This window comes from Delphinapterus leucas, chromosome 5, assembly GCF_059928025.1.
Source record: "Delphinapterus leucas isolate spDelLeu-1000000601 "Yukka" chromosome 5, BTC_Dleu_Yukka2, whole genome shotgun sequence".
Classification (NCBI taxonomy): domain Eukaryota; kingdom Metazoa; phylum Chordata; class Mammalia; order Artiodactyla; family Monodontidae; genus Delphinapterus; species Delphinapterus leucas.
This window is the reverse complement of record NC_143133.1, coordinates 43,988,885-44,002,755: the sequence shown is the minus strand read 5'-3', so window position 1 is coordinate 44,002,755 and position 13,871 is coordinate 43,988,885. Positions and strand designations below refer to the sequence as shown.

Below are 13,871 nucleotides of genomic sequence, written 5' to 3'. Positions count from 1 at the left end.
CGTATAGCAATTTGAAATGAAAAAAACCCTGTGTATCCAGGCTCCCAAATAGGGTTTCTTGCCCCAGCTGCTTCTTCACTTCCAAGCCCACTGATTTTTCTAGAAGCTCTGACAGTTTCCACAGCATTCAGGCCCTGTGCCGTGGTGTCAGGTGTGGAGCGAGGCTGTCTGTTTGATGCTCAGTCGGCTGCGCCCTGCCAGTGGGTTTGAGCCCTTTGAGGGTAGAGACCAATCTCTTATCCTGCTGTGTATTCCAAGGGCCTGCATGTAATAAGTGCTCAATAAACATTTGTTTCTGAAGGGAGATGGGAGGGGGGTAGTTTGTATGTGGAGTCATGATATACCCCTGGATGGTTTTATATTTACTGTATTCTACTAAGAAAAGTGTTGGCTTTTGGTATGGCGATTGGGAGGAGGCCAGAGAAAAAGGGACAAGGACATTCATTTGTCTAAGCTTCTTCTTTTCTGAAAAGAGGAACAGCATCATTCTTCAGTGGCCCCTTATTTATTCCCGTTGGGACTGAAGGCTTGTTCCCAAGGCCTGCCAGTGACAACAACTTAATGTTGTCATAAGCAGAACAACTTAATGGGAGGAAGAGAGGCTGGTGAGACCTTGGCGGGGGCCCCAGGGTGGGGGCCTTTAAGAGAGGAGCAGCGGGCCCCTCTGTGTCCTTCTGCCATCTGACAGGCAGCTGGGAAACATCTTGCCCTGAAATCTGGCGCTAACCAACAATTCTCGGTAAAAAGATTGTGCTTAAGAATTTGAGGGTAAATCGAGCACTATACAGAGAATGAGGCCCAGGTATGATTCCCCCTTTTAAATGTAACACTTTGTATAACCCTCCTAATTCCCTGTTAGAGGAGGCCCTTTCCCTGCCCTTGAAGCTTAGCAATGATTTTAATGGCCTTCAACTGGGCCAATTTCAAATTATTTTCTGGATGAGCAAGGGAAACATTCAACCCAAGACAAACAAACAGAGTTCATGTGGATGGTTTGCATTCTGCTGAACTATTCTGTTTTTAATAACTGATTTAATAACGAGCAAGTGATTGCCTATAATCTTAAACCAACCCTCAAGAACAATCCATATGCATGTGATGGTTGCTTGTGCACAAACTCATCTTTCTACATAAATCCGTGTAGCAATACCAGTATCTCTTATAGGGATATTTGCATAGAGGAAGGCTACAAGCCACACACAACTTTTTTTTTTGAATAAATTATTGTTAAAAAATGTACTCTCCTTAACCTGGTTGTAATATTGTGCTTTCTGTTTGTAAAATCGGACTCCTAAATGAGCAAAGAGAAAGAGAGAGAGAAAAAGCTGAATGCATTTTACATTAAAAACAAAACTTTTTCTTAAAAAATGTCACATTGTGCTCCAGAATATGTTTATTAAATCTCCCCAAATATGTCCTCGAGAATTAATTTTCATTTGCTTTGCATTAACTCATTTATTGAATTGGAATTCAGTCCTCATTCGAGGCAATTAATTTGAAGAGTGACCACACGCCTGCCCACACCCCTTCCAGAACACCCACATACATATGCTAAGCCCCAAGCCACCGATGACTGGATTTTTCTGCCTTTTTCCCTTTTCTTTTCCCCTTTGAGATATTTTTCCACTCTTGCCTGTTAAATAAATGATCTGTCTTTTTGCAGGATAGCGACAACCTCTGGTGGGATGCGTTTGCCACCGAGTTTTTTGAAGATGACGCCACATTAACCCTTTCCTTTTGTTTGGAAGATGGACCAAAGCGATACAGTAAGAAAGAAGTTTATTTTCTCTAATATCCCCTCTTTTTGCGCCCGTAAGAAAACCACAGGGGTCTTCAGAGAATAATACAGTGCTGACAGGCTGACAATAATCCCGGCCTCCTGCCTCTGATCAAGGCACGGTCACCGGGTGGCAGCCCGACTCGGCAGCAAGAGATTTCCTTCGAGGCTTAGGATGTTGGGGCATTTGCCAGTTTAGAGAGCGAGGCAAATGTGAACCAAGCCCCCCAATGATAAGTGGTACCTGAATTGTGGAGACTTGCCGTCCATCTCTTCCTTGCGACCCTTCTTTATGCTTGACAACACTTCACACCCAACGCTCTGCTTCTGAAGTTCCCTTTAAAAATATATCCTCACAATCACTGTATCAGCTATATCCTTCTAATTCCCTCTTATCAATTATCTCAGGTATTTATTTGACAAGTGCTATGTTTTCTTGGGGGCGGGGGAGGCCACAGCTGCTTTGAACACACACTTTGGGATTCGTGTTGACAGAATTTATAGTTCCTTGTCTTTATGGCAAGTGATAACTCTGTAAAGATCCTCAAATTACAGCCTGTGGCACCTTGGGTAACAGCTGATCTGTCCTGATTAGGTTCAGCCAACTTGTCAGAGATCAGATTTGCTAGTTGTGCTGTAAGACTGAGAGGCATAAATACGTCAGCACAAAGACAATTAATGTCCAGTTAGATCAGAGAGAGATGCGTTTTCAGAAATCAGCGTTGCACACGTGAAGGGATCTGTCTGTCAGAGGGTAAAACATCCCAAATGTGTCAAACACGGAGCTGATGATGGGACCAACCACAGTATGTACAGATGAGTCGGTCCAGAGCATTGAGTAAATGATGGGTAATAGCACTCTTGATATACACAATGAAAAGATCTGATTGTTGCTAAATGTATTTCAAAGCCACTAGAGTAAAACCAGTGCTTTTTTTTTTTTTTTCCTTAATTTTACAGGACTTTAGATAACTTAGCATTTGGATCTATTGTATGATGAGTTGATTAATTGTGCTAATAAATAGATGGTGATTTTGCAAAAGTGGCGAACCGTGGAAAGCAGGACAGCTTGCTTAATTGAAACTCATTGCCGGAAGCATCTCTTTAGATTTGTATATTGTGGGCTTTCAGAGGCTGGGACATTTTTAATAAATATTTTGGGTGAGAGGGGCAGCTAGTGTGCCAGACAAGGCTTTTCCAGAATGTCTTTATATTCAACATAATGACACCTGTTGCAAGCACTGGCAAGCCCACTTCATCGGGGGTCCTGATAAGTTCACTCGCTTTCTGTGTGTGGGTGCTCCCAAGCAGCCTCACACCCTACAGAGTGGGAGAGTCGGGTACAGAAGCTGCCGTTTCAGAATTCCCTAGGAGATACATGAACTTGGCAATCGAACAATTACTCTCTCCCCAAAAGCCTACCGGATCAATGGTGAATAATGTCGAACCAAGCAGTCATCCATCCTCTGAGTCTTCTTATTTTTTTCTGAGGCATAAGCTCAGATAACTTCAAGTTATCATTGTTTTATGTTCCTGTGCTGTGTGTGTGTGTGCGTGTGCGTGCGTGTGTGTGTGTGTGTGTGAATCCGTCAGGGTCTGCTCAGGGAACTAGAATTACTAATAAAACAGATTCTCAATCTTCCTTCTGTCCACCCCTGACCCCAACATCATTTGGGGGTGAGGCATGATCAGTGCTTGTTAAGATCTCATATTCATGTACAGGAGTAAATGCCTGACTACGAGCCATTGTTGCCCAGGTTTCTTTGTTTCTCTGAACCAAAATATTTCCCGAGCGGCGAAGAGAAACAAAGATGATCGACAGTCTGGAGCCCAGTCTCACCAGCTGCTTTGCCGACAGCCTGGTGATGTGCACACGCTGCTGATGTGCGGGCAAGTGACAGTTGATTGACAGCCTAGGACCGGGAGATAGGGAGGATGAAGGATGCTTAGAACGCCTGACGCGCTTGCTGTTTATGCAGCGCTCCAAGCATCTCGCGGCCACCTTAACCCATTCACGGTCCAGGCACACTGTGCCGGGTGGACAGGGAAAACACATGCTGGCCCTGGGCTGGGGCTGCAGCACTTCCTGGAGACCTTGCGGGGAGCTGAGAGCTTTGCATTTCTGAGGAAGAAAATAGGACTTGGCTATTACATTTGTGTATGTAAAACATTTCCCCATATTGCTTTCATTCTAGGTACCAAGAAGTATTCTAGATGAGGTTTACTTAATCCTTACTAGAAAAATCTTTTCCTTCTCCCTCCCCATGTCTACTTTTTCAGAGGGTTCCTCTGGCTCTAAGAGATCTTATCTCTAAGCTACCGTAAATCATGTAATATGTGTTTACTTGTTTATTTTTTGTCTGTCACCCCCTATTAGAGTGTTATCTCCCTGTGCACAGGGGCTTAGTTTTATTTATTGCTGAATTCTCAGATTAATACAGAAACCTGCACAACATAGGTACCCAATAAATATTCATTGAATGAATGATTGAATGAATGAATGGACATTTGGGGAAAAGTTTATATCCCAAACAGAATGCTGGCAAAACAATCCCTATACCGACATCCTTGGACTTACTTAAATGGGAAGAACTCAGTCCAAAGTGCTCTGTTGGTGTTTTCAAATAAGCTCTAGGATATGGTTGGATCCGTTTTAAGTTGCAGGGGTAGGGGGGACTCAACATATAATAATTCAGGAAATAATTATGTTGGGGAGATATATTACTCTTCCTTTCAGAAAGCTCTTCTGTATCAATCTGATTGCTCTACCCACCCCAGTCCTTACTCTCCTGATGGGAGTGGGCCCCCTCCTCAGGCGGGATATGATTGGGATTGCCGATGGAGACTACTGATGTCTTCCTAGAAGACCGGGGTGAGGTTTCTGTGGAGAGGGGCCAGACAGACAAGGTTACTGGACCATGTAGCAACTGGGATGTGTGTCCCTAAGGCCATGTGCCTGCCCCTGCCTTGTGGGGCTTCATGAAGTGTTCCCCCAGCATCTGGAGAAGCCAACAGTCCAGGGAAGTGGTTTCTGCTTGGGTTAGGTGGAATCTCAAGTGGGGAAGAGGGCCAGGGGTAAGAGATTCCCTCTTGATCAGCTGGTCTGTGGTTAAAGACCAGTAGAGCTGAAAGTGTCTTTCTGGAAATGGACCCTTCCTTGGTCCACAGAGCTCCAGCTGGTGAGTTATTAGACCTCAGGTTGACCGACTCCAGAGTCAGAGATGGGGCACCCCCACCCCCCGCCATCCTATCCCTACACCTCCCACAGCTAAGAGGAAAGAAATGGATTCGTCAATTCACACATCCCAAGGAACATAAGTCACAAATAATTACTGTCTTATTTGATAGAGAGGGCAAGGCAAGAAGAGGAATGGGGTCTCAGCCCTCTGCACACTTATCTTGCAATTCTGAGTCCAGCATGGTGTATGATCTTCCTTCCGCATCTTATACAGAAGCAACCGTTCTTAGGTTGCTTGCTCACCATTAGCTTCCAGCGAGGATTGATTTTCCTCTGCTCCTTTTCTGGGCGTGTAGTGGAATTGTGCTCCACAGTCTCCACGCTCCTGATGACCAGCACAGAACCTTTTGGGTAAAGGTACTGGTAACCGCCTCAGGAAACCTAGGCCATGTCCAGGGCCACACTGGCCATTCTTTTCATCTATCGGAAATACATGGTTCCCAATTCATTCAGGAAATATTTCTTTGCTGGGAAAGATACATGGAGAGAGTCCTTCTGGGACTTCCCTGGTGGCACAGTGGTTAAGAATCTGCCTGCCAATGCAGGCAACACGGGTTCGATTCCTGGTCCAGGAAAATTCCCACATGCCTTGGAGCAACTAAGCCTGTGTGCCACAACTACTGAGCCTGCGCTTTAGAGCCCGTGAGCCACAACTACTGAGCCCACGTGCCACAACTACTGAAGCCCACGCACTCTAGGGTCCGCGTGCCACAGCTATTGAGCCCACGTGCTGCAACTACTAAAGCCGCGCACCTAGAGCCTGTGCTCCTCAACAAGAGAAGCCACCACAGTGAGAAGCCCGCACACCGCAATGAAGAGTAGCCCCCGCTGTCCTCCACTAGAGAAAGGCCTTGTGCAGCAATGAAAACCCAACGCAGCCAAAAGAAAAAGAGAACGTTCTCCTGTGTCCCATGGCGTTGGAGAGGCTGGGAGGCTAATCAATATAGTAGAAAGCTCACAAGAGTTCAGTGTGAACATTCCTGGGTCTTAACCTGTGCTTGTATTGGTAAACAGAGCCTCCATTTCCTTATCTGTAAAATGGCCATAAGAGTACCATCACTGGCTTACAGTGAAAATTAAATGAGATAATATAATCAAAGAACCGCAGAGCATTTGAAGAATGTGGTAGTCAGCGTTGACTATTATTATTGATAACAATGCGCGACATTGGCATCACTACAGCTTCTGTGCATTGAAGAAGCTTGCCATTGGCAAGTGCTTATCAAGTACGTAGAGCTTGCTGGGCAGCGGAGAGCCTACAGACCCTTCTGATGGGCAATTCCTGCTGAACTGCAACATTGAAGAAATCACCCTCTCCCAGGCTTTCAACTGCAGAAACCCGCTGTCATCACCGGTAAGTGATGTGCGAAAGGAAGGGAAGGGCAGTTGAGAATGTGTGGGTTCTGTGCTTTGGGGGTTAAAGACTCCAAACACTAAACTATGTCCAGGTTGGTCTTGCTTTGGAAATTGGGGTGGGGGTGGAGTTGACATAAATACTAAAATGCCATCTTATTTGGGGGCACTTCCTATTGGCTCTTTTTAAGGGAAAGGTGTGTGGTTCAGGCAGAAATTCCTGGTTCTGAAACCTCGGTTCAAACCCAGCTTTGTCTTTTGCCGCCTCAGTGATTTGGCCTAAGTCGCATTCTAAGCATCCGAGGCCTCATCTGCAAAGTGAGGGTTTGATGAGATGACACGTAAATTTCTTAGCAGAGTTTCCAGTGCCTGGAAAATGCTCCATAAATAGCTGTCGTTATTCAATTGAATTCCAATGAGCATACCTCAGCCTCTAGATTGAGATCCAGGACAACTCAGATACAATCATCACTAATCCTTTAAATATTGTTTGTAATTTGAGGGTGATGGGTCCCGGTAATCTCCCTTCTGACAACTGTTATTTCGTCTTGAGTTTCACATTCTTTCTGGGGTAAGGGTTTCTGGCAGAACTACACACCTTTATAGTCACATGAGCCAAAGACTATTCTTGTTTCCTCTGTGACTGCTGGGGGTTCATTTCACTGTCCAAAAGCAGAAAGTTGTTTTGGGATATGTCATTGCTCTCCAAGATGTTTTCTTCTGCATTCCTTAGTCATCGCGTCCCATTAGATATTTGAAGGACTGCACATCGGCCCCTCTGTGGAGCCGTTTCTTCACAAGATGCTTATCTTTTACATTTTCTCTCCTATTTCCCTTTTTTCTGAAAGCTCTGATAGCACTGCAATATTGACAGAGTTCTTCAATTTTGTCTTGTAATATGTGTTTTTATGTGTGGTGTATTTGGATGTGTCCCCCTAAGGAAGAGAAATTCTACAAAGCCCAAGTAACTTGACTATCTCTGGTTCCTTTTTTTTTTTTTTTTCCTGTCTTTTTATTGGTTCACCTTGTCCAGCTGCGTTTTTATGGTGCTTGCTATATAGGAATTCTGAAAGCACTTTCTCCCCACTTTCTCTTTCTCTCTAATATCATAGTACATGATTAGAAATATATTTCTGGGAAAATCATTCCTTGAATCAGCATTTTGACACCACGCTTAGTAACTATTATGGCGTGAACGTGGGTATTTTTAAAAGCTACATGTGAAGAGCGTGCACTACAGCACACAGGGAGGAGGATTTACAAGGCCAGAATCTGCGCCTATGTCTTTTCTATGGATAACACCTCTAAAGAGTCCACCTGAGATCTGGAAATGTACGGGTTTGTGCGGCCAGTGTTTAAAAACCCTTAGCTTCCTCAAGAGACATGTGCCAATTAGTCCAGGGGCTCTTCCTCTGTAAAGTAACTTTGTTCCTCTGAAAAGTTTGCATTCCTTTTCTTTTATTCATTTATGGAGGTAGAGATCAAAATCACAGACTCTGGATCCCTTTGAGCCTCTGCTTCACCAGAGCTGTGCGAAGTTAGGCCTATGACTTGATGCTGGGCATCCTGCCTAGATTTTCTTAACCTCAGTTTCTTTATACATAATGTCTAGGTGATAACAATGCCAACATCATAAGACACTTGTGAAGATTAAATAAGGTTAAGTAACATGTACCTTAGCTTAGTGCTATCTGGGAAAAACACACAATAAATATTTATTCCTTGAATAAATGAATGGATGAATGAATGAGTAAGAGAATGAGTTAAACCTATGATATGCCAGTCACTTGGAATTAAAATAGAGGATAGTTTCCATTACTTGTTCCATCATTTAGCGCATAGAAGGAAAATCTCTGGCTTTGGGCAAAGCCAGATCAGACTTGTCTTCCTTCTATAGGGAAATCTTAACAATTTAATGACCAACTGGAAGAAAACTTGACATTATGGAAGATGATGACTTAAACAAGTCCCAAACTATTACAGTTGTGACACCTGTCTAACAGAGGGTGACGTTTCCATCCCCTATTTTGCTCAGAGAGCTAGGAGCTACTGAATATTCTCAAGCGCCAGGCACTGTGTTGGCAACATTGGGCTCTATGTCTTGTTGACTGAGGACCAGATGAAAGGAAATGAACTGTGGTTGCATTCAAAATTAATCACAGAGAAAAGAATGCACCTCCTCAGCGTAGTCCTTGATGGTTAGTTACTGGATGAGTGTGGCATTTTTGTTACATAATGACATAGATGTCTTTGTCTCAGATGACTCTGGAAAATGCTTTCCTTTGCATGAGCTCCACTAAATGATTTCTAGAAAGCTCTGGTCTTTGAAATTGTGATTTTAGTGAGTGACCCTTCTCAACAGAATTCTTCATTAGGCTGGCAAGATCTGGAATAAATTAAGTTAGGACTAAAGCAGACATTCATTTGAAGTTCATTTTTTCCTTCAGTCATTCATTGATTCATGCATTTAGAATGTACTGAATTCTTGCTTTTTGCCAGACATTGAGAGGGATAGATAGTCTTGAGAGGAAGGAAGTTCATCACCAATTTTTTCGTTTACTTTTAATTTCATTTTAATACAAACTCTTACCTTAAATTAACATAATCAACTAAGTAACTCAAAAAGAAAATATTCTTGTAATATTAATTCAAAATCTGGGATTAGTTATAAAAAAGACTTGAGAGAAAGCCTACAGGTGATGGATGAACTAACTGACTTCTGAAGGGAAAAAGGAGCCTGAATCTCTTCCCATTTGTGGTTTCAAATTGATGATATCAAGTGTTGCAAATTGGCCATGACAATAGATTGAGCAGACATCCCATTCACTCATCTGCTAATAAATACCACACGAATAATCACATGAGATAATGGACAGAAAAGTGCGTTGAATAAATGTAAAATGCTATACAAGTTGAAGGTATAATTATCATCATATTTATAATTGATCTTTAGGATTTGGTGACTTTATTTTCCCTTTATATGTCAAGCTGTTAAGAAATCTGGGAGGATTGTTGGATCTTTTCTCATGGGGATAAAATTCATTGTCAAATATGCAGGCTTGAGAAAGTCAGACCTATTCTCAAGAGCTTGGTTGGGAGGTCTGAATGAGGTGCTAGCCAGGAAATGGACATCATGTCCATTTTTGAGACTCTGTGTGACTATGATATCTGTGGGGTCCTGGCATGTACATTTCCTGACTCTTGGTTTCATGGGGTATATTCCTACTCTCATTCCCTATGGTTCTCAAATCAAGAAGGCACTACCTCATAGTGGGTAATGGGATGAATGTGGCCAACTTTTCATTATCACAATGATAGGTAATGCTACTGGCATTTATTGTCTGGGGGCTGGAGAAGATAAATGTTCTGCTCAACAAAAAAACTTTTGAGAAACATCTTACCTGACCCTCTTTACATCCAATTTACTCACCATCTTGAAGGCAGGGTTGCTAGATAAAATGTAAGTATACAAATGCAATACTTGGGACATATACTACAAAATTATTTATCTAAAATTCTAAGTTAACTGGACATCTTGTGTCTTTCTTAAAGCTGGCAGCCCTACTTGAAGGACCCCAGTTCACACTCAAATAGGAAATCTTGATAACTCCAGAGCAGCTACAATGGAGTGTGAACATGATACATTATATGGAAAAAACTCTTAAGAGATTTACCTGGTCCTGTTCTGCACATGAGTCTTGCCTCTGCTTACATTCAGCAGCTGGACTCATGGGTCCCACATAAAGGATAAAATACCTCATTGGGGCGGGGGAGAGGTGTAGGCTAAAGCCTGCCTGAATTTAAATCCAAAGTTCATACTGCAGGCCCTCCACCGTTGACTATGCCACACTTGGGCAGGTGCTGAGCACACATGAGTGTGTAATATCATCTCCCTTAAAGGAGCTTACAGTTTAACAAGGGAGATAGACAATTAACTCTAATGCAACAGCATCCACAGTGAAAGAGTAGGGCAAAGAAAGTACTGTGGGATATAAAGAAGGTGATCAAATCTGCTTCCAGGAGAAAAAGACTAGACTGGTGAAGACTTCTTTCTAACCTAAAACCCTTTTGTTCCTTAAAGCCATGACAGAAAACACCCTACCACAGTACTCTGCAGATATAAGATGTTCAGTAAATATCTGTGAACTGAATAAACGTTGCAGCATTGGTATATAGTATAAATATGACCCGAAGGAACTGATTATTTAGCCCACAGGCACATTACTGAACATACGGTTTTTCCCATGTTTCAGTAATTTTCCACCATCACAATCTCCAGTTGTAGCAACACATTTTGTGTTATAGAGTAACAGAAATGTCACAGAGCAATTTGGAAATTTGTCCACAAACAGAACCAAGACTGAGACTTACATTTAAATACCAAATCAAAATCACATCTACCCAACCTACAATACTAGGACTGATGGTTTTGTTTTGTTTTTTCTTTAATGCTTTGGGCCATGGGTTAGTAGAGTATTTCACTACATAGCCTGCCAATTTTCCTGGTAAGTACAATTGTGTCATTAAATCTCATAGAATAAGCAGTCTTCAGCAACCATACATAAATCTTCTTATTGAACGGATCTTATTGGACATAATTTCATTTGAAATATCTATGTATTTATTTAACCTTTCTCAAGGACTTTCCATATGTCATCTTTCTGTGCCCTGGTGATAAGAAGATGAATGAGCAAAATCTCTTGTCTTGGAGGAGCTAAAGGTCTAGTGAGCTATTGTTTCTAGGACTTGACTAGTAGCAGATCTTAGCCAGATTTTTTCTTATTGATGCTCTCTGCCTCTGTTTATAAACCTGTTGTTAATAATGCTCACCACCACATTTTGAGATTCTATATCCAAATGTAAGATTGATATCATTTTTAACATAAAACACTTTGAAAAATCAGCGTTAAGTTGAGATGTATGCAGTATTTCCTTTGTACAGTATTGGTCTGTGAAATTCTTGTTTCGCGGCATGAGCTGATTGAAGCATCCTCCCCACACGCCTATGTTTAGTTTAATCTTCACTTTTGCTTTATGTTTTCAGGTTGTGAATGCAGCTTATTTATGCATATGGGGTAAAATAAAGCATTTGTTGAAGTCAAGTTAAATTAGCCTTCTTCTACAACTATATTAATCAATGTTCATGTGGATTTCATTAAGAATATAGAGGCTTGGTGACAAAATCACCCGTTAGGGTGTGTTTCATTATTTACTGTTTAATCAAGGTGGTTGAATTGGAGTATTTGAACTCAGGAGCTTGCAGAACTTGGTACCTTCATATACTTTACTTTTATTATTCATTCCAAGAGAATCAGCTTCACCCAACCATTATAATGTGCTTATTTACTTTTATGAGGTTGGTCCTATCCCAATTAGTGCTACCTTTAATACATTCTTTGATGAGAACTTCCCTGATGCAACATTATCTTTGGCTTTTCAATAAGTCAGGAGGACTTGAAATTGACAACAACTGACACTAATAATCACTCTGAAGATCTGTTGAAGGAAGAAGTAAGGTCACCTAGGAGCATGGTAATAAAGCCATTCCCTTTTTACGAGACAATTTCTCCATATTATCTAGAGCAAACAGAGCATTACATTATTTTTACAGACTTTTCTAAAAATACATGTGTCTTACTTAGTCCTGCCTTTGAATTATATGATTTGCAATTTGTTTGTTGCTTTTTTACTTTAAAAAATACATCATTTTGCCATGCCAGAATGGGCTCGTTACACTGAGAACAATGAAGAGGTAAGAGTTCTTCCAGAATCTAATTATGAGGTAAGCCTAGTCAGTAATGCTTGGGAAGGTATTTCCCATGTTACTCTCATGTTCCAGATAAAAAGCAACCACTTAAGATGTTCTCAGTAAAAGACAATTTGTGTGTTGTTTCAGAATTAATGCAAGCTTTGAATATATTCCAAAAACTGAAGTTAGTTACCTGAGAGGTGTATTTTGTCCAGGTAAAATTTCCCCTGGAAATGTTTGTCGTGTCATATATGTGAAGGAGTGCTAGCATTTGATAAAGTCAGCGACGCTGTTCAGTTTTCAACTGAGGCATTTAGGACAGTTCGACTTTCAAGCTTTAAAAAAAGTTAATTATAATCAACTTTTTTAAGGTTGCCTGCATAAAATAATGTTCCCATGCTTCTTTGCTTCTCTTCAATGGGACCATAAGAGAAATGATAAACGGTGTTTGACTGATTATGTAAATAAACTGCTAATTATATCCTTTATAGTTCTCCACACCTCTAGACACTGTACCTGAATGTATTTCCTATAAAATGCTTTAGTACTTAGTCCTCTATTATTTTTTTTAAAGATGGACCCAAAATCAGTAATTATGAGCATTATTATTCAGGTTCACAGCAGTGCGGCTGCTATTCTTCACTTGATAATTACCTTGTTAACTAATGTCAGATCAGCACCATGCCTTAGTTAAGAAAATGGTCTACGAGCCCCGTGCAAGCAGGCCCAGCTGTGAAAATATTAAAAGGTTTATTAAGCCCAGACACCTCTTCAGCATTGCCTCACTGACATTAGTTACGGAAGTTCTAAGAAGTTGCATATTTCTCATTAGATGTTCGTAATATCTTTCCTGAGGTGCCATGCATCTCTTGACAGTTGGTGCTTCCATTGTATTCTCCCCATTCTCAGCTCTGGGCTTTGTTGCCAACTGGGCACTGTTTAATTGGCATGATCTCCACTCAGAGCCTCCAGGAAGCACAGGGAAGAAGACCCATCCCTAGGGAAACGAGGAAGGCCTATGAGACTGTTTCTCTTCCTACTTTCGCTGGTTTTGAATTCCAGTTTTATTTATTACTTCTTTCCCTTTGGAAAGGAAAAAAAAAAATCAAGATCCTCCACTATTAGCTGTGGTTTTGTCTAAAAAAAGACACAGTTACAGATTCCAATTTTTAGGCCAAAATAAGTAATTCTTTCTATGATCTTCTAATTTGCAAAGAAGTCAGATTCTTAGTGGATTCTTGTCTTGGTGTTTTTCGAATGTGTCCAACAGTAACCTCTTGGATTGGTTAATGAGTTTAAATGACAAACATTCTGATAATGCTTTGCAGTTATAAAATCCTTTCACAAATCAGGACCATCTGTAAGCTCGTGGAGGGAGAGGAGAGGCCTTATTCTTCTCTGGAGCCTCAGTGCTTGCCACTGTAAGGGACGAAGAGGGGACCCATGGTTAATATTTGCTGAGCAGGATTGGGTGGCAGTATCTCATTCCATCCTTGCTATGAGCCCAGAGCAGGTATTATATTGACCATTTGTACTGTAGAGATGAAGAAAGTGAGGCTCAGATCTCAGAGACTCAGGACTCAACTCTTCTGCCTTCAATACCCATATTGTGGCCCCTTTATCATCCCATTTACCAGCATCTTTTTTAAACAGTAGAGAATCTTTAAATTTTACCTGTTTGGATACGAAAAAAAATCTAACCTCTTGCTCTAAATTCTGGAGCCTTTCTCCCTTCTCTCCTCATCCAATCCTCC

The 13,871-nt window shown here is 41.5% G+C and overlaps 1 protein-coding gene across 3 annotated transcripts in view; it reads left to right on the top strand.

Moving 5' to 3' along the window:
• LDB2 (LIM domain binding 2) overlaps positions 1–13,871 on the top strand; it is a 389,003-nt gene that overhangs the window by 138,573 nt on the left and 236,559 nt on the right. For all 3 annotated transcript variants that reach the window (XM_022566920.2, XM_089911700.1, XM_022566922.2), the window contains exon 2: positions 1,664–1,766. In XM_022566920.2, coding sequence (XP_022422628.1) covers positions 1,664–1,766 — 103 coding nt within the window. The remainder of the gene's footprint in view (positions 1–1,663; positions 1,767–13,871) is intronic.